This window comes from Coccidioides immitis (genome assembly GCF_000149335.2).
Source record: "Coccidioides immitis RS genomic scaffold supercont3.4, whole genome shotgun sequence".
Lineage (NCBI taxonomy): Eukaryota > Fungi > Ascomycota > Eurotiomycetes > Onygenales > Onygenaceae > Coccidioides > Coccidioides immitis.
Window position 1 is genome coordinate 3,306,907 of NW_004504311.1, and position 22,359 is coordinate 3,329,265.

Here is a 22,359-nt window from a genome sequence, read left to right on the forward strand (position 1 = left end):
TGTTTCTCATCTTGGGCTTTTCCTCCCGTACTTCCCACTCCTCGTCTGCTGCCTCTTTTTTTGCCTTCTCCTCATACTTCCTCTATACGTCACTTTTGCCCCTTGTTGTGGTTCAGCCCGTCTACCCGGACGGCCCTTCAACTCGGCCACCCTTTTGTTTTTTTCCCTCCAACCCCAATTTGTCTTTCACGGCCGTTATCGCGTAATAAGTAGTGTATGCGCTTCTCATTCTTGGAGTTGTCTCTCGAACCTCGAACCGCCCTGCCCTCTCGCAGCTTCTTCGCGACCTTAGCTTCGAGCTTTGTGCGTCCGTCTTTCTCAGCTCGGGAACTTCGCTGATAATCGAAGGAGTTGAATTGTTTTGTTGCGACATTCCTGAATGAGCGCTCTTTTGCCTGTAACCCGTGCGTTGCTTGGTGTTTGCTCTGTTGCTGGATTGTTTTTCCATCGCGTTTTCACCGCTTAATTTTTCCCCTTTTTTTTTTTTTTTTTTTAATTGTTATTTTCACACCCCCCCCAATTTCTCTCTCGTGGACTTTTCAAATCTGTCTTCGTCTAAAACGCCTCAAAATAAGTCCCGCTCAATCTTAATACCAGAACAGCATGTCGGCTCACCCTCAGCGGTCGCCAACAGGCGCAGTTCATCCTCACCAGACGCCCCTGCCGCCCCACCCTCAAGTTAACGGCCACCTGCCTATCCAGGCCCAAGGCCAGAGCGGTCCGCCTTTGACGACATGGCAGAAGATCCTGCAGGTAAACGAAGCGATTTGGCTTCAGCTTGGTGAGTCGTCGTCATTTTGTCCCGGCTGCTTTTGAGTCCTGTCTAACCACGGTTCCCTAGGCAACTTGTGCGAGATGATGGGAAATCTTGACGGTGCGATTGACGCATATCAACATGCATTGCGGCATAATCAGTACTCCGTCCCCGCGATGAGCGCCATCTCGTGCATCTATCGAACAAAGGAGGAGTTTCCAAAGGCCATTGAGTTTCTCCAGAATATTTTGAAGATAGATCCCCAGAGCGGAGAGTCATGGAGCAGCTTAGGTATGTATTCGGAGACTACTACGTGTCAATTCTCTTGGAAATCTCTCTCTTTTTTTTTTTTTTTTTTTTTTTTTTTTTTTTTTTTGCTGACTCACTTGGGAATAGGCCATTGTTACCTCATGATCGATAATCTTCAAGATGCGTACAGCGCATACCAGAATGCTCTGTATCATCTTCGCGATCCTAAGGTTAGTTAGCATATGGTGCTGTGAAAGACTAGGCTATTAAAAAACCTGAAGCTGATCAACATTCACAGGAACCGAAACTTTGGTATGGCATTGGTATACTTTATGATCGTTATGGCTCGTTGGATCATGCCGAAGAGGCATTCTCGCAAGTCATGCGGATGCAGCCAGATTTTGAGAAAGCAAATGAAATCTATTTCCGTCTGGGTATAATATACAAGCAGCAACAAAAGTTTCATCAAAGCCTTGAGGTGAGTTGTCTGGCATCTGGCTAGATGTTTGAACAACATGTTAACCATTGACCCTGCCGCAGTGCTTTAGGTACATTGTCAAGGACCCTCCTCGCCCGTTGACGGAAGAAGATATCTGGTTCCAGATTGGGCATGTCCATGAGCAGCAAAAAGATGTAAGTTTCGAATACGTACTTGCCACACTCGGTGTTTAGCTTGCTCATATCGGCAACAGTTCGAGGCTGCCAAAGCAGCATATAAGAAAGTGCTTGATCGCGATCCACAGCACGCCAAAGTATTGCAGCAGCTTGGTTGGTTGCATCATCAGCAGAGTAGCAGCTATGCCAGTCAAGAACAAGCTATTGAATACTTGGAAAAATCAGTTGCTGCAGGTAAGAGACCACTCCAGCATGCCTCTTCAATTTGTCCGGAGCAATTTCTGATTCAATTTTCGATATTCAGACACAAACGATGCGCAGAGTTGGTACTTGCTTGGCCGTTGTTATATGTCCCAGGCCAAATATCCCAAAGCATACGAGGCCTATCAACAGGCCGTATACCGAGATGGTCGAAACCCAACATTCTGGTGCTCAATTGGCGTGTTATACTACCAGATTAACCAATATCGTGACGCCCTGGACGCCTACTCGCGAGCTATCCGCCTCAATCCCTATATCTCGGAGGTTTGGTATGACTTGGGAACTTTGGTAGGCTCCCCTTCCCCTTCTCTTGCTTCACATTTTTTTTTTTTTTTTTTTTCTTTTCCCTCCCAATCGGAAAATATATGTGTATACTTACTTTTCCTAGTATGAATCGTGCAACAACCAAATTGCGGATGCCCTCGACGCCTATTCCCGCGCGGCGGAGCTTGATCCCAATAACGTTCATATCAAAGCTAGATTGCAGTTGCTTCAAAGCGGACAAGCTGCGAATCAAGGGAATGCCCCAGTTCCCCAGGATGTCCACCCACAAGCGTACCAAGTGGCAGGCGTTGGCCCTCCCGGCCCGCAATGGGGTGCTCAGGCTCCTTCTGGCGCTCCTCCGGCCCAACCCTCAGTTCCCTCTGCCCGGGTCACCGAATGGGCACGGGGAGTGAATGAAGTCCAAGGACAAGCTGCTACGTCCAACCAGTACGACCAACGGGAGAATTTGCGAGGCATCCAACCGCAACACCCAAGCCCCAGGTCTGATCAAGTTCGGCCGCCATTCCCAGACCAGGCTCGAAACAACGCCGGGCGTAAGGGACTTTCCCCATCTCCTAAGTTCAATCTAGCGGCTCCCAATAACTACCCTGGACCTCAAACCCTTCCACAGCTCGGGGCTCCCCCACAGGGTGCTGAACGAGGTCCCAATGGTGCGGCGTTCGGTTCCTCTGTTCGGCCTCCTCCGTTGGCTCAGAATGGAGCTAATGGCCCGGCTGGAATTAACGGTGCTGCTGCTGGTGCTCAAATGCCCCCCTATGGTAGACCTTTCACTCCTCCGACCGAGATCCGTCCTATTCGAGACGATAGACCGACGTCCCCGAGATCAACTTATCCACACCCACAATATCATCAGGCCCCTGCTCCTCAAAATGGTGGAGGTATTGCGGGCGGCGCTCCTGCCCCGGCGGCTGCTATCGCGGCCGCTGAAGCAGCGCAGCGGGAGAGGGATGAACGTCCTCCATCGTCCATGAAACGGGGCCGTGAGTGGGAATCGGATCAGGGACCATCAAAGAAGATTGCCAATGAGGAAAATCGCGCTCGATTGGATGAGCAGCCCGGCCGAATCCCATCTCCTCGTGAGCTTCGCCGTCGCAGCTCTTCGGAGGTCCGACGCGAGGAACAGCGACGAGGCCATGACAACTATCATCCTTCGGATGCCGCTCACCATCCACCAAGCCTGCCGTCCATCCAACACATGCAACCTCAGCAACCTCCCAAGATCCCTTCTGTCCCAGACACTCCTGCAAGTGTCCAGGCTGCCTCGCTTCCTAGCATGCCTTCTGCCGGTTTACCGTCGGGCCCCATAGCTCCCAGTGAGGAGCGTGATCGCAAGGATCAGGCCCACGTTCAACACGAGCCTCCTGCTAGGAAGATGGAGGTCGATGAGGACTATGACGATGATGGAGAAGATGACAAGAAGGGTGCTGCACTGTCAAAGAACGGTAGCCCCGGTGGCGCTGCCGCTAATGCTGGGGTTGCAAATGGAACCAGCCAGTCTAACCAGTCAAAGGCGGAACCATCCAGCTAGAAAGGATGCCTGTGAGCTGATTTGGACTCCCTGCTTCCCGGTCTTTTCTCTTTTATTCCGGACATTTGACTGAAAGACTCTTTTAAAGGAATTGAGATTGTGACCCTATGTGTTATGTGTTTCCTTTTGAATTTGGAGGACCAAAAAAAAAAAAAGGGAGCTTTTTGCCCTGTACCTTGATGCACACCCCCTGTACGCCTTGTATACCTACACCCTGATATTCCAGGCTGGGCTGTTTTTAATTTTGTGATATTATTTCGCCTCTTCAGTTCCCCCATTTGAAGTTGATTTGATGTGATGGAATAGGATCCTACTCTGTTGCAGCCCATTTTTCGTCTCCCTTTGCAGAATGGCTTTTTTTTTCTTTTTTTTTTTTTAAGTTTGGCGAACTTCTGCGCTCATCAGTGGGCTAGGGCTTTTGAATGATGATGATTGACCTGCCTCGAGTTTTTGATTGTGGTTGATGTGTAGACAAAGTTGCACCGTGATGTTCACGTTATTTTTATTTTTTATTTCCTCTCCCCCCCTTGGTTTTTTATGTGCCAGTAAATAGTAGTTATAGTTAATTAGCAAGTTGAATAAAAAATCGAACAAAATCAAAAAGAAAAAAAAAAAAAAGAAAAGGAAAGAAAAAAGCGCCCGCATGATCCCAGCGGCTCCCCGAATTTCCCCCGAAGACTCAAAAAGGGTGGAGCAGCAGCACAACGCCACAGTCGGACAAGCTGACAGGTACGGAGCAAGTACAGTAAGTTTACTTCCTCCGTAGGAGAGTTGTGGCGCAACAAGGTCATCCACGCGCCCGAGTCATGCTGTGTGTGGCTCGAGCTTGGGCGACATGGATGGATGTACAATGAACGGATGGAAGGGCAGGCCCGGCCGGCAACAGCTTGTCGTGGGCGAAGGTGAAACAGCAAGAGGAAGGGGGGGCTCCAGTAATCTATTACGTACTGTGTACACCTGTAGGCGATGGAGTCGGGAGGCCTTGTCTCATTCAGGCGTGGAGAGAGCCTCACGGGAGGACAGCGTGAATTGGGGGAAGGTTCAGCGACGGACTTGGGTTTGTTGTCGAGTTGCTTTTTTGCTTCTGGAAGGTAACGAGTCTGTCTGTGGGGGTTTATGGAGTAACTAGTTACCGAGAACTTCCCATTCAGGAATTGTAAAAAATTTTTATTTATTTATTTATTTTACGTTTTTATTTTTATTTTTATTTTTATTTTTCCATTGTTGTCCTGTATGGGGAGGTTTTGGACTTATGTTCGGTACGGGAGTACAGAGTACGTAAGAGGGACAAGCCGCATCCCAGAGTACCCAATTCCAAGAGAACGGAATTATGCTGGAGATTCCGGGAGGAGCAAGGCCCCGAACGCCAAAACCCCCCGCCCAAAAGCAGGATACGAGTGCAGGCATGAAGAAAGGATGGTCTTTGTCATGGGCTGGTTCCCGTTTTCTTGGGTGGGAAAGCCAAGGAAATTTCTCTTTGAGTGATTTTGGGGAGGGCGCGGTTTTGGTACGTGCGGTGCGCGGGTTTGTTTTGTGAGGCAAAAGAGGGCCGTTATGTACGGTAATGTGACCGGGGGGAGGGGGGGCGTGAAGACGATAAAAGGTACAGCCAGGCGAGCAAAGAATCGACGGCTGGGCGGAGCAGGGCAATATGATTCGCCGGAGCAAGGGCGATCTCCGCAGGTTCGCAGGTGACTGGGCTTGGCGCACGGAGATCTGCCAATTGCGGAAGCCGCAAGGGAGCCAATTAGCAGGCGCGCTGGGCCCGTCGGGACTCCAAAGAACGGACAAGCCACTTGGCGGAGCGTCACGTAACTTTACGGCGTATAGTCATAAGACAGCAGTACTTACCGCTGAGTCAGCGGGCTAGGCATTGGGAGCCAAGCAAAGAAGGAGCGAAGGTGTCTTTTCGGGCCTTTTTTTTTTTTTGGGGGAAAAAGGGAAGGCGCCCAGCTTTTCTCGCGGCTTTCTTTTCTGTCCGGCAGCGCCTGCCATCGCCTGTCGCATTGCTCCTTCCCCGCGCGGCCTACCGCGTTCGCGTCTCCGCCAGCGCCCGCCGCTTCCTTCCCGCTCGCGCGTCGACGCTGCCAGTTCCGTCCCGAAAACCCGCAGCGCATCGCAAAACGGCAGGGCGCGCGCGACGGGGCCGAGAAGAGGCAGCGGCGCAAAATGCCTTTCACCCCAAGAATTCAAGGGCGGTTTGCCAAGGGCTCGGCGTCTCGGCACCTGTACATCTTGGCAAAGTGAGGAGGACTGCCACTCCGCCCCGTTGCGCTGCTCCCATTTTTCTTCGCCCTTCTGCCAATGGACATGTGCCGAGCTTTGCTCACCCTCCCGTCTTGTGTTTATGATGCCTCTGACGCACCTTTGTTGGCATTGTGGGCTTGTCTCTTGGTTCCGCTGGGCATTCCCGCTCGGGCGCTGGGCGTTTTTCTTCTCGCCTTGACCGTTTCACTCTTAAAAAGCATGCCTCTCTCTCGCTGATGGTGGCCTTTTTCTTTTTCTTAACCTTTCTTTTCTCCCTCCATCCTGTCTTCCTTATCCGATAATAATATATTTTCCGCTCGGCATTTGGTGGGCCGTACATATATGCACATACACACCTCCCCCGGACTCGCACCCTCAACACTCACACATAGACATACACATGGATGGGATGCTTAGTCCATGATCGCTCAATGTATCGACCTGAAGCCCTGTCGTCTGGGCAGCGCTCTGCGGTTATACTCTATCTACCAACTTGAGCCGTGACTTCTCTGGCTACCGTACCCATCGCTGCTCCTCCCATTCCACCGTGTCGTGCGCGCTTCCTTCTCGTCTCTCTGCCCGGTGCTTCCGACTTGTTGTAGTGAAGCCATGTCCCCGCAGGCCATGACACACCTTCCACTCTACCATGATGATCAGAATCGGATTATCTACCCTACGCTCGACCAGAAATCCTCAAAGTCCTCCACCTTGCCCTCGAATACCGATGGATTCCTGAGGTCTTACCAATTGCACCATCACTCGAGCGGTCCGGAACGACATGCAACACCCTCTCCCTCACACGATGTACAAGATTCCGGTAGTAATCCACGCTTATCACGGCTCTCCTCCGTCGAGCCCGCTTCGTTTTCTAGTTCAACAATAGAATCCGCCCCGAATACGAAGGTGTTACATGACCGGGGCTTTCCTCCTTCCCATCCTACCTTCCCAGCAGCCGCGTTTATACTCGCATCGGATGCACCACCCGCGTCGATGTCGGATAATAGAAGGCTCAGCTGGCAGGAGCAAAGGGAATGGACGCAGGCGAAGAATAATATGGCACTGGGTGCTTTGACGATGGATCCTCCTTCGCAGCGGCCTAGGGCGCATGTTTCCATGGCGGATATGGAGGACGACGATGACTACGTCGATGATGACGAGACGGTGTCTCTATCGGACCATGAGAATGCTTTTTATATCCTTGTGAGTCACATCTCTTCTTTTTCTTTTTCTTTTTCTTTTCCTTTCCCCCCTCTTTCCGACGGATTGCCATTTGGGTCATGCGGCCTCCAACCCAATCCACGTTAAAGCGACGTGGGCTGAGTTGGGTCCAGAGCCCTTTCACTGCAGATCGGAAAGCACAACGGTGGAAAGAGTTTTCCAATTGAGCCCCTGTGCCACCACACTTCCTATCCACCGAAGTGAGACAAATTGTACTGACAGTCCGGGACTCTCTCTCAGATACGTCTCTCTTTCATCGTCCCACCATATTCCCTATTTGTCGCCCTCTACACCTTCTTCGTCATCTTATTCCTCGTCTTCGCTACTCCGTTACGATTATGCCCGCCCACAGCATTCTTCAAGCCGTCGAGTACGTTCTCCATGCAAATATGTCACATCTTACTCCCCCTTCACCGGGTCCATCAGCGTTTTATATCAACGCCCTCGCCTTCCCAGAGACGCCGAGACCGACATCCATACCACCAAGCCGAATCCCGCTCATCTTCCCATGCTCACTCCGGACATGGTTCTCCCGAAAACCCTCCCTACGATAACCTTGAAGCCAATCCATATACTACCTCGCCTTATTCCCCATCATGTAATAGTCACTACTCCATCCCCTGGCTCATCCTCATCCACCTCCTCTCACCCCTACTAATCGTACCCGTCCTCTTTGCGGCGTGGATAACGGCCTTCTTCTGGATTTTCACCATGATCATGGGAAACCCGGATGGCACGGAACGACGTGATGACGGACGGGCTGCGGTGTTAGGGGTTAGGAATTGGTGGAAGATCTGGCTGAGCAAGGCCAGAAGGAGGAAAAAGCGGGAGAGGAATGTGGCTAGGAGTCGGAATAGGAGTGTTGTTTAAAGACCTTTTGTATTATGGGAGGATTCTGGGGGTGTTATACATTGCGGGCGGCCTTTTTTTTTTTTTTTTCCCCCCTCCCCATCTGATAAACCAATATTTTCGGAGTACTATATCACGGGTGTCACTTGTGGGGGAGGCTAGGAATGAAATTATATATAATATTTTCTGAGGTCACGACATGGAACTTTTTAAATCAATAAATTGCGATAAATCAAAACATCCTATTTGCTCTTTCAACCGTGACAGGGTAGTGGACTGACGTAGGCCGTTGGAGCCCAAGCTCCTCCAAAAAGAAATAAAAATAAAAAAAAAATAAAAAAAAAAATGGATGAGTAAATAAGCATATCACTTCAATAGCCTGCCACTCGCATTGCGAGCGGCAAATTCGCTACCGCCCCTGCTTAGTATAATTTTTGTGCGCCTCATCTCCTTCCTCCGCTCTTCCTCCTAAACCCGCTCCCACTCTTTCCCACCTTAACATTCCGCCGCTTCTCGATCCTTCCCGCCCCACCACCTCCGCTCCCGCTCCTCTTCGGCATCCCAAGACCGCGCCGACCATCATTCCTCCCCGCTCCGCTCGCGGATGACATCTTCCTACCACCGCCATCCTCGCCATCAGAATCAAGATCCATCCCATCACCGCCACCAGACTTCTTCTTCCCAACCCCACTCTGACTGACTTTTAACCGGCCCTTTTGGCCCTTGCGCACGGCGTCGGGCCCACTGACTGCAGCAATGTACGCGTTGATTGCATCACCGGCGTTATTATTTTCTCCGCCGTTGTCAGCGGCGCCGCCCATAGGCGTGTCTCCGTCGTGATCGTGCACGTCGTCGCCCAGGAGTAATTTACCCTCTGCGTCCATGCGTGCAGAGCGTTTCTTCGCCCGCTTGGCGTCCAGGAAGCGCACGGACGGCTTCGTGCTGGAGATGTTCGCCAGGGCGTTGGGAGCGAGGAGATCGAGCGGGTTGGATTCGGGTGAAAGTTCGCGGATGTATTGTTTTCCCGCGTCGTCTGCGCCGGGCGCCTTGTGGGTCTTACCCTTCTGTCGGCTGGGTTTGGACTGGGGTCTCTCTTTGGAGCGGGAGCTGTGCTTGTGCATGTTGCCTGCGGCGTCAATCTCGATTTCACTTGCGTCGTCGGAGTCTGAGCCCAGGTCTGAGTCGGACAGGTCCGATCCGTAAACGGCCTTGTCGAATTCGTTGCTGAATGCGTTGTCTGCTTTGCGGGTTTGGGATTCTTCTTGGTCGGACTCTTCTTCTCCTGCTTCTTTGCTTTGCTCCTTTTTCCGCTTGCTTCTTTCGCGTTGCTTGCGGATTGCGACGACGAGCTTGCGGTCGGATTCTGGAGTGAGGCTCTCAACGGCTTGAGCGCCGAAGCGCCGGATTAATCGGTCGAGAATGCCTTTTACCTTACTTCGGAGCCTCCCTTTGTGCTCTTTGCTCCAGACCATGAGATTTGGCACTAGGGACTGCAAACGTGGCCTGAGCATCTCGTCCGGAAGAGCGACAACCGCTACTTTGACAAATCCCAGCACTGCGCGGACGATCTCGCGATTATTGCTAGTCAGGAAAAGATCAATCGTTTGGACAAGATCTGATAGCATCGCGGGAGGCAATTTGGTGTGGAACTCGAAGAGAAGACGTGATAGGGCGATAACAGATGCAGCGACCATATGTGGTGAGCTACCAGCCAAACCCGCAGAAACCATGGTGAAAAACTCTTCAATGGTTGCTGGAGCATCAGGAGCATCGTCCGCCATATGAGGAACGAGAGAATTGCGAATAACAGTACCGGCAGGGTTGAGTTCGGGATCACACACGCGGTTCGCGAGATGAATTAGGAGAGTAAACGCTGCCGTTCTAGCTTTCTCGTTGCTCTCCTTGCATCCAAGGACAACTTCTGAGAGAATGGATGGAATAAAATGAAGATCAGACGTGGGGAGGTGAGTTACCACCTCTTGGACAGCCGCAAGCCGATCTCGTCGGGCTGGAGACGGAGTTTTGTCGGCTGTCGAGATAAAAAGTGATTGTAGCTCTGAGCTACGTTCTTTGAGAGCTAAAGCGCCAGTTTCTGTTGTCGCCAGACGAGGTATAAGTTTGTACGCCTTTTTGATTAACTGTGGGTCAGAAGATTCGGTATTGAGTACAACAGCTGAAAGAGAGAATAGAGTTGTAAAGCTTGCTCGTGGAAGGTAGATAGACATTGTGACAACGAGGTCCATCAGCGTATGTGACGTTGGCGGCATCTTGTCTCCAGTGCCTTTCTGTTTTCCTTGCGCCTGGGCACTTTCTTTAAGAGAGCCCTCAAGCATCGCTGTAACTCGATTAAATGTATCAATTAGTTCCTAAAGAGCATGGGTTAGTGACGCATAGAAATCAAGAGTATTATAAAACATACCTGCTCCGGCGTAATACTTAAGTAAGCGTTAATGCACTGCAGGATGTGTCCTCGGAATTGAGGCAATGTCTGGCTATAGACATTGAATAACACAGCAAGAAGATTGCTTGAAAAGCCAGAAAGATGTGCAATGTTCTTCTTTGCTGTTTCCTTCGTAATCCGTCGTTGGAGGAGGAGATCATCTGCTTCCGTGTCCAGTGACGCAATCTCCTTGTTTGAATCGACTAGGTTCTGTAGCGCTTTGCAGACCTCCACACGGAGCTCCGCCTGCTTATATAGCACGTTTGAGAGAAGTTCCGCAAAAGACTGGTCGAAAGCTTCAGTGACATCCAACGGCAGCTCACAGAAACCGGGCAGAGTAGCCCAAGTTTGTTGAACAAGTGTCTCGAAGATTTTGACTTCAACTGTCTTTTCAACATTTCCGTATTCAAGTACTCGCTGGAATAAAGCTTCACTGAGGGGAACAAACTCAGACCGGAAGTAACCCAAGCGGGTATTAGAGACGTAATCACGTAGTATAGGTAAAAGCCAAACACGGCCCGGTTCGCCGGCCTTCTGTTGTGTTATGTTCAATGGCAGAATCTTAAGTACAGCTTCGGGGCCCATGGCGCCAACTGCAGCACCGAGGACTTTGTCCGCTTCTTTCTTGCCGTGGAAGGATTCGTTTGCTCTAATACCTCCAACTGTTCGTACAACGTCCGCCAATAAGGGATCCGACCTCCATCTCAGAGCCTCAAACATGGCTGTCAGCACGCCGAAGACTTCTGCCCATGCAGTTTGATATTTGACCGAGAGTAGGCTTGTCCCTGTTTTTGAAAGCTTCTCCAATGTTTTTTCGTCGTAAATAGAAGGTTCGACAATGACACTAGCCGGGATGCAATTAGCAAGGAATGAAATGAGACATTCGGAAGCGGATATTCTGATGTTATGCGAAGAGGAGGTAAGGAAGGAGGCCACAAGGTCAAACAGTTCTGGCAAGTTTTCGAATGTGTCTTCCGGCTGTACTTGAGCAGAAACATCGTATCCTCTTGAGAGCACCGCAATCCACGGTGGAAGAAGTTGTGAATCGTTTTGTGAAGGCTTCAGTTCCCGAATGGCTTCCAATAGACGGGGTAGTTTCGACGAAGAAAACTCATCTGCCATACTCTCGAAAATCACCTCAAACACCTCGAATGCTCCCATCGTTAAAAATTCATTAGTCGATTTTGAGACGTTCATTAGTATTTCGCATAAAGCTTCGATCTTCTTGCTTGGCCACCCTCCTGACGCTGTTGCAATAGTCTTGACTAGATGTAGCGCATGTATCACCGCAGGTTCGTGCTGATTTTGTTGTAGATGCGCCTGTTTCCCTTTCTTCTGTTTTGCAGACGCCGCTACACTCTCTCTTAGTGTCATAAGAGCAGTTTCCGCGCACATATCCGCAGCTGGATGGTCCAACGATGGACTTGGCGGAGGATGTTTTAGGACATGGATTAGCGCATCTTGCGCTCGCTTTCGAACTTTTGGTCTGTGATCAACGGCTAAAGCTAGTAATCCCGCCATCGCTCGTCGCGGGCCAATCTGAGACTGAGGGAGAGCCCAAGAAGCTGCATCCTGGGCCACGAGAAGAGATTGAAGGCATCCGATTGAAGATCTCAGCAGTGGTGCTTCGGCATCGGGTGCTGTGAGAACCAGCACGAGACTGCCCAGTATTTGCGAAAATTTGGCGCGGAGTAACGGAGTCGGAACGAAAGGAGATGTGATGTCGAGGAGATAGACGATTGAAGTAATAGGCTCTTTATCAACTGTGCCCTGGGTGGAACTCACTGACTGACCGAGCAAGCCTAGAAGAGCGGCGAAGAATGCGGTTGCGGTGAAGTCGGCATTCTGTTCGCGGAGGGTATCTTCAACTGCCGAAAGCACTATAGCTGTCTAAGTAGTCAATTAGCCTTTTATCTCAGAATAAACGAAGGAACGGAGCTGTCTAGTGTGCTGGTCTTAGCGAGTCCATACAGAGTGCTGGTTCTGCAGCTTCGGAGATTTTATCTTGTCAAGTTTCTCCTGCAAGGTCGCCATGATGCAGGTGAATTCCAGCTCCGGGAATAATCACTGCTGCGAGACTTCCTGGCGTTCAAGACTGCTGCTGAGTGATTGAATATGTGCTGGTCGGCGAGCAGTTGGATTGACGGAAGCGACAAATTTTTTGGGTCTTGCGGTTATCGATAGCGACTTGTGTGGGGCGAACGGCGGCCAACCATCCAGCTAGTTAGCTACGAGAGGAGCATCGTCGCACAACCAACGGAGAGGCCGATGTCGAGTATGGATACCCTTTCTTTGCAAATTCTGCGAAGTGGAGCGATGGTAGGGCCCCTTGACCGTTACCGGAGAAATTTTCAGGATGTCGTCCAACTACGCAGTGTCTTCTGTTCATTCCACCAGCGCAGCTGCCATGGGCCAGAAATTACGTATGGAGTTGGATGTACTGCACTGTACTTGGAATGAATGCTTTTACGTTTATACCAAAAACATCTTTGGGGTGGTTGACCTTCGAAAGAAAGAGTATAGAATTGGATGTTCAGGTCGGTTTGCTTCGCATCTCTTGTATTCAACAATAGTTGGATCTGGTCCTCCCCCTCTGCTCCGCCTAATGCACCCTGTGCTTCTCGCCAACATTTGGAATATGCTAGTCCGATCGAACCAAGCGCAGGCCCCAGTTCTGTAGATAGGATGTTTAAGCGGGGGTGGACATGACTTTTCGTGTCCATTTCCATGATTCTGGCAGTAAAGCCTTCGACATGGGTATCCCCGGTCCTACTGCCAAAGGCAATGCATAGAATTTCAATACATCAGGGCCTCTGTTCGTGGGCCCCTATAGTCAACCACATAGCATCAAACCGATCTTATAGTGGCCTGATGTGTAGCTTCTTGTAAGTATCAGAATAAGACTTCACCACTGTGTTCAGCCTCGAACCCAAGGGTTTGTAGCTTCCCGCCGCGGCGTTTGTCTGTCCTTTTTCGCTCGGAATCCTCTCGTTGCTTCATCTCAAGAACTTCCTTGTACGGCGCTTGACGGTAAGGTTCAGGTATATCGTCTTCCTTGTCGAGATCCTGCAAGAAAACGCAGGACGATTAGAATAATACATTTAAAATGCAACGCAACTTATTAGAACAGTATATCAAAGTATAAACGTACGATCTCTCCAAGGAGAAGGACATTTTCTCCTCGTACTAAATATACGCCACGCGGTTCTTCTCCGTAGAGATTTCCGGAATAAACTCGTTCGACCGTATCTTGAAGGACCAAGTTCGCTAGACTCCCAGAAACAAAAAATAGTTAGACGAGCTGCAAGAAAGGAAGAAATTGTCAAGCTTCAAGCGTACCGAATTGGTCCCAGCTTCGTAGCACTCCGATTAATTTGCGACCGTCACGAAGGATCAGAACAAGTTTCTCTATAATGTACCGAAGTAACGCACAAGAAAACAACCATCAGCACACTGCGCCTCCTCTTGATGCGCCTAGAATAAAATCCGGCCACCAATGTACAGTGTTTTCACCGTCGTTCTAGCCATTCGCGATAGGTAAATGTCACAAGGGGAACCAAGGTATATCTCACTGTCGGTTAAATCTAAAAGTTGCGCAGCAGTTGTGAACAGTTGCGGAGGTAATTGCGGCGGCCCGGACGGTAGCACTGGCGCTCCGCCCTGTTGCTGCGGTGGTGTGTTTCCTGGTGGCATTTGATGTTGCTGGGAGTGGGGGGGTCCGACTGGAGGACTGGGCTGTTGAAATCGGCCACTTTGGGGATATTGGGAAGGTGGGCCAGGCGAAGGACCACCTCCGGCTCGTCCGGCGACGTTCTTCGTGTCCTGAGGGGAGAAGTGCTCCATGGTGTGATGTGGGAGCGGGAAGTGAGGAGAGTCAGTCGAGTCGCAGATGGAGGCGGCGCGGAGAAAGGGTTCAGGATCTGGATGGGCGTCTTATTGTGCTCATGATGCACAGTATCTCGGAATAGAATGACTCAACTCCAAAGAGGAAGCCCCAGGTCGTCAAAGGGGAAGAAAATTGTCTGGCATCCGACAGTTGAACGCTGCCATTTGGGTTGGCTTTGCAATGTTTGCGCTGTTTGCTTCGAGTAACCAGCAGGATCGCGACGCCCAACCTTCTGCACGCTTTGCCTTGGTTTACGAACATACCCCATCCTAGTCTTATGGGACAGATCAGGAGAGAAATAACCTAGCCTCTGTGTATGAATCGAGCTAAATTGTACTATGCACCTGACTATGGTGGCCGAAATAGTTAAGAATCTCAAGTCCCAAGGGGCACCGCGGCTCTCAAACGCCGTTCAGTCTCACAGTTTATCGAGCTCTGGGAACAAAATAGGAAAACAACTTCTGCCAGAAGATTTCACTCCATGCGAGCCAAAAAAAGAAAAAAAAAAAAATTTCTCCAATGCCAGAACCACAAGACCAGCAATTTCTGAAACGAAAATTCGAGAGTTCCAGCGACAGCCTGCTAAAAATGGGCCGTCGACTCCCCCAAATACAAACACATTATGAAAGACGTATAATTCCAGCACATAGCCAGAGTGTGCTTTAAGCTTGCGATGCCTGGTGTCATCTGAGCAGCGGATTTCAAGCATCAAGCTTAACACAGCAGTGCTTAAACCCTCTGCTGAGAAAAAAAATAGTTCAAAGAGGACCGAGAGCTCACCTCAAGAGGCAAGCTGCGCGTTTTCCTTGTTTTCACCTTCAGATCCTTCTGCCTCTCATTCGACGCTCGCGTCGGCTGCTGGCGCTGACGTAGTAGGGCTCAGCGGTCGGGCTGACACCTCCTCGGCCTGCTGGGCCATATGACTCTGAATCCCGATCTCCGTGCTGCAAGAGTTTCAATTGTTCTTGCGATACAATGCCTTGGCAGTACAAATGGTGCATGAGCTCATAACCAGGAGATGTTCCCACCAACGTCTGCCCTTGCTGGACATGCTGAAGAGCAATGTGATCAAGCATTTTGAACCATGCCTCGTCATCTTCAGCACCGTGGAACCTCTGCTTGCAAACTTGACAAGCTACACTCTGTGGCACCGGCTTTAAGTTGAAGTGGCTCGTGACGTGAGTTTTCCATTCCCCCACGTTGTTGAAGAACTTTTCGCAGCCCAGAATTCGGAATAGGCAGTGGCAGATAAAAGGATATTGAACATCTGGAGCAACAAAGTTGTCGTCATCGTCTGTGGGAAGTATGTGATGCATATCAACTTCGCTGGCCAGCGCCGTGTTTATAGTGCCCGAAAACCCGGTCGAAGTTGACATCTCTGCCAAGGAAGGAAGCGTGCGAGGAATGGACATATTGCAAGCAGATTCATTGCTAGCCGCACCGTCTCCCCGTTGGACCTTCAATGAATCTTTTCTCGAATTGTTCGGATAAGTGTATTTCCCCTCCGGTAAGTCGAGGGAGTCAGAGAGGCATGTAAGGGGCAAAAGACGGTCTAGAAAATCGCCAGGTCTATTCTTCTCCCAGGTATTCAATGAATAGAGGGGTTCTTGCGACACTTGGATATGAGGAGGTTAGTGTCTATTATGAACCAGCACCTAGCCGCTTTTTGGTTGCACATACTGGTAATTGCGACTAATAAATTGTTCTAGAAAGTGATTTTATATTCAAGAAATGGATATCAAAGTCTCCTCTTATCGACAAGCTTTGGTGACCGGCGCTGCCGCTAACAAAAGCATAAACAAGTCAAAAGTTTCTGTCATTCAACTTTACCCTGGATATATTTTACACCCTTAAGTAGAAGTGGTGCATAGTAAGAAAATTATCAAGATGTGACCAGCACCAATCGTCAGAACAATCCATATCCTTTTGAAGAACAATTGAGGCTCTTCCACAGATGATATACCTACAAAAAACAATGAACAATCAGACTATAGGAAATGTATGTATGTGCCATGGTTCAAGCAGCGGGGCCAAGTCGCGGGGTGACACGTTTTCGAATGCGTGCATCACATCCGACTGAAGGTTCACGAGGATTTGACAACCATCAGCCCCAGCGAAATTTACATATGCAACCCCGCTTGCCCTATGAATATGTCTTGCGGACTCATTCGCAAAAGAAATCATGTCAGTTGCGGCTCTATGATGTGTTAATAGGATGAATGATATTCATTGTCCAGGCAAACAGTCTCCACGCTCCCTTCGCTGCTCCAAATGCTTCAGGTTACAGGATTCCACATTCAGCAACCCTAGCCCTTCACTACTATGATGTAGCAGCTGCTCATAGGCCAATTCTCATCCTTTGGTTTTGATTTCATCAAGATCGAATAACCATTCGCCAGGATGAGCGGGAACTAGTTAATAACAGAACTAACCACGAAGGACTCTGTAGCAGTGTTGGATTTTCATCCCACTTTTGAATGAGGAGTATTGTCAAGTTTCAACCATGACGATATCTTTTTCTTTACGCAGCAAGAGACATGGTATCTCGATGTTTGCTTGGCAACTTTGTTCAATTATCTGTTGCACTGCATGGAAAATATGATGACTGAGTGAGTTGTCATTCCGAAAGAAGGCCCGGCAAGATTCACCAGAGTGGTGCATATACACAGTTATGGATGGACACATGTAACCCGACGCTGCCCGTGTCCAAAGATCAATGGGAATATCACGAGAATCATCGTCACTTTTGAATGGGGACTTTGTGGGCGCATGAACATTTCGGTTAAAACCGGGTAATTTGGTCATACTGCTGGCGGCTGAAGACACCTTTTCCCCAAAGCAGCATATCGCCATCGTCATAAATCTGTTTTAAAGAATACTGATGCTGCGGGTAGTCCTCGGCAATGCTGGAGTATTCATGCGGCGACTCTCGGCACCCGAGGACTATACTTGAATGTAGAAGTTGTCCCGGCTGATGTCCTAGCAAGGAATTAACGACAGTCCGGAGCTCCAAGCGACACGCAGCATTGGCATGCATATATATATATATATTCCGCACCAGAAACCAACACTCTGGGCGCGGGCCGAAACGTTTTGGTCATCTTGTGTGGCCTGTATCCACCCAATAATCAAGCTAACTTCTCGTTCATACCGCTTCAACCAGAAGGCTTCTTCAGATTTCTCCTCCACATCCTGCATAATATTTAGAACCCAACCAACAATTAATACCTCAACGTAGACTAGCCAACGTGCACGGACATCAATTTCCCCAGAACATCTCAGTCACATTCAGCAACCTTGTTGCTTGCCTCTGATTGGAGTTTCCTTGTTTTCAAGATGGCCACGGCAGCTTCTGCGGCGGTGGTTTCGGCATCGACTCTGCTGACTCTACAATCAACTCGTACAACCTCCTCGTCTCCAACACGAGCAGCGCATTCCCAACGCTGTGGCTCAACACCCTGGGTACGTTTTGTTTCATACTTGACCGAGAGAGTGCCAGCCAGGAGACCCAAGCGCTCTTTTGGATGCATCAAGTCTAAGTCCTCCGATAAAACCCGTTTTAAGTATGGTATCAAGCCAATGCGCTCAAGGAAGATCCTGCATGCGGGCATTGAGCCTTGAGAGTCGATGAATATTGCGCCCAGGATACTTTCAACGATATCCGAGAAGAACTTGGCAGCGTCAAGCCGACACAGTAATGTCCACGGATATGTTTTTGATGATCTCAGTTTCTCATCGATTTCTTCATGCAACTTCTCATACTGTTTTGCGGCCCTCTGTTGAGCGTTAACGATATCCCAGGAAGCCGAGTGCTTCATGAATCCCCAAAGGTAAGCCCTCCGCTTTGTCATTGCAACTGTGACCCTCCTCTTAGAGTTCTCAACTGCTTCGCCTCGGTCTTCCTCTCTATATGCATTCATGCACAGAAAGGCTAGGAAATCTGCATTGACCAGTGCTGTGCGCATAAGGTGCATGTCAAAATGATGGAAACACCTCGGCGATTCAAAAAGTTCCTGGACAACAATAATATCCAAGATAGAATCACCCACAAATTCTAATCTTTGATAAGAATGGCCTGAGCCTTTACTGCTTGGGTGCGTCACAGCAGCCAGGAGTAGAGGCTTCTTTTTGAAAGTATATCCCACAAGTCCCTCAATTTCGGATAACATGTTGTTGTTTTCATCGCTGAAACTATCCTCTTGGTGATGAAGAATGTTGACGCATTCATTGAGCGGAGACCACTTGATATCAGGGATAAATATTTTCAAGCAATTCAAAATCTTGTTCTCGCCCCCATCAATATTTGCTGCACCAATCAGAGCTTCAACAACATCTGCTAAAACCTTTGTAGACATTTCTCTTGTTGGTTCTGTCATGTCTCCGGTGTTAATATGATCTGTGTTGTATGAAGGTCGCCACTTGGCGCCTGTGAAAGGCTTTGTGAGGATAAATTTGTCCAATCCCGTTTGTAGGGCAGCATTTGCTAGGTAGCCGTTTGACACAATGTTACCTTTGCGCATAGTCAAACGTCCCTCAGGCCAAAGTGGATGGTCTGCGGCTAGCTGTATTGAGGTATGTAACTTGAGAAGGCTGTCCCCTAAAAATTCTAGGCGTTGGTAGTTAGAAGCTTCTCTTGCAGCGGATGAACTGATGGCTGTCAAAACAAGAGAGAGGTTGCTGAACCCAACTGGATGCAAAATTGTTTGAGCCAGCTCATTAGCAATGAAATAATTCTCAATACTGTGTATTAAGCAAGGGATAAATAATGCAAACTGGGAATATTCAACTGGTAGCCTGTCAACAGAGCAATTGTTTGCTGGATAGAAACACTTTGCAGTGTGATGCGCTTTGGATGTATTAGATGGTTCGAGTCGATGCAAAAAGTCGGTTCGCTTAGGCCACACTCTGCCTTCAATATGAGGAACCTCGCGGTCGTATGTAACCTGCTCGCTGAGACTGGCACCATCTGATGTTTCCGCGGGGACGTATTTCCGCCATACCAATTTCTCAAATGTGCAGGGTCGTGCTGTATTGTCCATTGGTCTTACAAGCCCGGGATTCTCAAATCCTGCCATATCGCAGTCCCTAATATCGTGTAAAGAAATCGTCCCTGTAACGGAGTCACACCACTCCCGGATAGCAGACGGAATCGACTCCATTTGAGGCAGAAATAACCAAGAAAAGTCTAGACTACCAGGGACCATCTTCTGCGAAAACAAAGATGAGAGAAGGATTGAGGTTGTATCCGCAGCAAGCCGAATAAGGTCAGCCGCAAAGTCTTGTCCACCACGCTTGACAGAAACCAGGAGAGTGGAGTGTTCGTTCCAAAAAAGCCTGAATGAGATATCACAGGGTAGTTCCACTGGAAGGACCATAACCATGGGAGGAAAGGCTTGCGCGCCAGCTGATATCTCAATGAGGTTCTGATAGAAATGTTTCGCTTCTCGCCATTTCTTTGCAATAGCTGCCCACGGATTTAGGCTCCCCAACGCTTTCGCAAAACTCGGCCGTTTTTCAACCTGCTCAAGACCGTCCTCATCATCTATGTGATGGTGGGCGGGCATCAAGTAATCATTAACAAGTCCTGCCTCATATAATGCCACATAAGCTTGGAATGAGGCGTCTCTCTTTGCCATTTTTTCGGTCTTCCATAGTAAGATGCCTCGGAACTCGCGTAACTTCGGATCAAGAAAACTGGGTAAGATAACTTTGGCGGAGAATCCGGTTGTATCATCCCCTTCCAACACAAATTCAGGATCGGTAGCGATAAACTCAGCGGACAAAGTCCCACAGAAATGCGACAGGTGATTTCGAGCGTTGGAAAGGGTAAGAAGGGCCCTAGATTTCATTAATCCTGTCTTAAACCGTTTCCTACGAGGTCTTACTCACCCTGTCGATGCAACACGGAAGCCATCATAACCCTCTTCTTCAACATTCTCCAGATATTGAATATGCTCAAGAGCTCTTTTGTTTTCGAGGTATAGTTGCTTCATAGTTTTTTCCATCAAGTGTAGTTCTGAAGACGTCGCACGATCTTCCGAATGCAGAAACAGAGCGAATTTGGACCCTTTCTTTCTCGCTCTTCCCCGGCGCTGTATAAAGGACCTAAGGTCCTTTGGAAGATCAAAACAAATGACAAGGTCACAGATAGGGACGTCAATGCCTTCTTCAAGAACGGCGGTTGCTATAATGAGGTCCTTCTTTCCAGTACGAAGGTCATCTATAGCAGTGCTCTGGTCTATAGGGTTATGCAGTTCCGTTATATCTGACTTCCGGGAAACAGAAGCAGAGCTTCCTAAGAATGCGGTAGTTTTGATATGTTTCGTGCGAGGATGTAAAGACAGCAGCTGCGCAAGCATGATGACTATCGTTCTTTCTTCTGCAAAGACTATTCCGATGGAGCCGTTGACATGCTCCAGCACTAGGAAGTCTATCAACTTGTGTACCTTTCTGGATAGCTCGTCTGGAGGATTCTGGACGCCCATTTCGGTTGAGGATACTACCTGAGACAAAACATTTAGCATGTAGGAGTTATCTTCTCTATCCCAGTCTGCCCACTGTGGGCCTGAAGCATTAGTTTGTTTACTTTTAAGCCCCATGATGCAGCGTGTGAGGAAACGTTCCGAGGCCCACGGACCAAGTTCTCGATGGATAACTCTAGACCTGCGAAGGCATCTTTTCAATTGGTCAAGGCAAGGTGTTTTCTTGTTTTCCAAGGCGTCCAAAAGCCTCTGCCTGCTCTTGAGGTCATTTCTTCGTCGCATAAATTTGACAAACGGGTCATTTTCAATGTCAAGCTCGTTGATGATTACAGAGAGCTTTTCCACTATTGAAGAAAAATTCTGAACGTCTGGCTGATATTCAATACTGCGGTATTCAGGCATATGGACGAATTGCATCATTTCCTCTCGGTGCATTTTGGGGGTCACGCAGACAGCATTTAGGTTTATTTCCAGTACCCTATTCAGGAGTTAGTAAGTGGCCTAAATACAAGAAATGAAGGTAGAAATCAGTACTCTAGGTCTGTTTGACGTGCACGCGTGGTCGGGCTTGCAGTGAGACCCAGGATATGTGGTAAACCATCAGTACCCTCTTCTTGTCTATGATAATGATAGAAATCCCGCATAATTCTATTTGCAGGAGCATCACGAACACAGTGATGGGCTATGCTGGTTAGTAAATACCTCAAGAGCTGCAAATTAAGGTTAATAGGAACTACCTTCGTCAAAAACAAGCAAAGATATGGTATGTAAATCGACAAAACCATTAGATAATGCATCCAGCAACACCTGCGGCGTTGAAATGACAATTCTAATATTCAAAAGAATATCATCCCATATCTTCTTTGTAGACCAATGGCTGACATTAGCAGCCCCAGTTAAGAGTCGAGTTTGAAATGCAGGTAGCTGCTTGGATATAGCTGAATGCTGCTGCTCGACGAGAGCAACAGTTGGTGCCATAAACCAAACAAACTGCCTCTGTTGAGTAACTGGATGATATGTGTTTAAAGATATATGAACAACTTACTTTGTGTGCAGGACATCGTTCTAGTTCCCTTTGTATCCGAAGGATTGCACTAGAGAGAGTACATTAGATCTCACAGTATCATACTATTTAAATATCCTGACAACAGGAGGCAGTCACATCTCAGTTTTGCCGCTCCCAGTATCCATCTATTGGAGTAACAAGCATTAGAAGTAAGCGTGTGATCACGGGGTGGAAAGCTTAGTTACCGCAACAATGATGTTCTGACGCAGGCTTTCGGATAGCATCTCAAGCTGATACCCTCTTGCTCTGCGGGGAGGAAGGAGGGCTTCCTGGCTCTTTGAAGTCCCATCTTCAAGAATTGAGCTGAAATGCATCTTAGAATCGTTATCCAGATGTATCCTTCGCCTTTTGGGGCTTTGTTCAGCTGTGGTATGAGCGGACATCAGAGGATAGAGTTAAAGGATTGAGGATACTCCGCAGATAAAGATGGACGTAGAGTGCAGCTTGGGATATGTACTATCAAAAGCTTTCCTTGCATA

General features: G+C 48.9%; 7 protein-coding genes across 7 annotated transcripts; 2 read left to right on the top strand and 5 right to left on the bottom strand.

The window, feature by feature from the left end:
* The first annotated feature begins 251 nt into the window (after window positions 1-251).
* Window positions 252-4,284, top strand: CIMG_05427 (transcriptional corepressor Cyc8). Its single transcript, XM_001245985.2, has 8 exons — window positions 252-781; window positions 842-1,045; window positions 1,151-1,233; window positions 1,302-1,481; window positions 1,544-1,636; window positions 1,696-1,852; window positions 1,923-2,167; window positions 2,268-4,284. Exons 1-8 carry the CDS (start codon window positions 604-606, stop codon window positions 3,690-3,692), a joined length of 2,565 nt encoding a protein of 854 aa, XP_001245986.2. The 5' UTR covers window positions 252-603; the 3' UTR covers window positions 3,693-4,284.
* A 960-nt stretch (window positions 4,285-5,244) lies between these two features.
* CIMG_05428 (uncharacterized protein) lies at window positions 5,245-6,069 on the bottom strand (the record flags this gene model as incomplete). The annotated part of the gene is made up of 3 exons (XM_001245986.2): window positions 5,245-5,408; window positions 5,723-5,990; window positions 6,058-6,069. 3 exons carry the CDS (start codon window positions 6,067-6,069, stop codon window positions 5,245-5,247), a joined length of 444 nt encoding a protein of 147 aa, XP_001245987.2.
* Window positions 6,057-8,228, top strand: CIMG_05429 (uncharacterized protein). Its single transcript, XM_001245987.2, has 2 exons — window positions 6,057-7,139; window positions 7,398-8,228. Exons 1-2 carry the CDS (start codon window positions 6,549-6,551, stop codon window positions 8,025-8,027), a joined length of 1,221 nt encoding a protein of 406 aa, XP_001245988.1. The 5' UTR covers window positions 6,057-6,548; the 3' UTR covers window positions 8,028-8,228.
* Window positions 8,229-8,449: 221 nt separating this feature from the next.
* On the bottom strand, window positions 8,450-12,480 carry CIMG_05430 (90S preribosome component RRP12; the record flags this gene model as incomplete). Its single annotated transcript, XM_001245988.1, has 3 exons — window positions 8,450-10,372; window positions 10,426-12,336; window positions 12,418-12,480. 3 exons carry the CDS (start codon window positions 12,478-12,480, stop codon window positions 8,450-8,452), a joined length of 3,897 nt encoding a protein of 1,298 aa, XP_001245989.1.
* A 464-nt stretch (window positions 12,481-12,944) lies between these two features.
* On the bottom strand, window positions 12,945-14,444 carry CIMG_05431 (small nuclear ribonucleoprotein). Its single transcript, XM_001245989.2, has 4 exons — window positions 14,019-14,444; window positions 13,786-13,854; window positions 13,598-13,713; window positions 12,945-13,512 (listed from the first exon to the last, which is right to left on the bottom strand). The coding sequence occupies exons 1-4, from the start codon at window positions 14,287-14,289 to the stop codon at window positions 13,339-13,341; spliced, it is 630 nt and encodes a 209-aa protein (XP_001245990.2). The 5' UTR covers window positions 14,290-14,444; the 3' UTR covers window positions 12,945-13,338.
* Window positions 14,445-14,640: 196 nt separating this feature from the next.
* Window positions 14,641-16,076, bottom strand: CIMG_05432 (uncharacterized protein). The gene is made up of 2 exons (XM_001245990.2): window positions 16,013-16,076; window positions 14,641-15,947 (listed from the first exon to the last, which is right to left on the bottom strand). Coding segments are annotated over exons 1-2 (798 nt in total). The 5' UTR covers window positions 16,014-16,076; the 3' UTR covers window positions 14,641-15,150.
* A 1,271-nt stretch (window positions 16,077-17,347) lies between these two features.
* CIMG_05433 (dicer-like protein 2) lies at window positions 17,348-22,329 on the bottom strand. Its single transcript, XM_001245991.2, has 7 exons — window positions 22,066-22,329; window positions 21,977-22,005; window positions 21,860-21,908; window positions 21,552-21,804; window positions 21,349-21,496; window positions 20,222-21,292; window positions 17,348-20,170 (listed from the first exon to the last, which is right to left on the bottom strand). Exons 1-7 carry the CDS (start codon window positions 22,261-22,263, stop codon window positions 17,611-17,613), a joined length of 4,308 nt encoding a protein of 1,435 aa, XP_001245992.2. The 5' UTR covers window positions 22,264-22,329; the 3' UTR covers window positions 17,348-17,610.
* Between the last annotated feature and the right edge of the window lie 30 nt (window positions 22,330-22,359).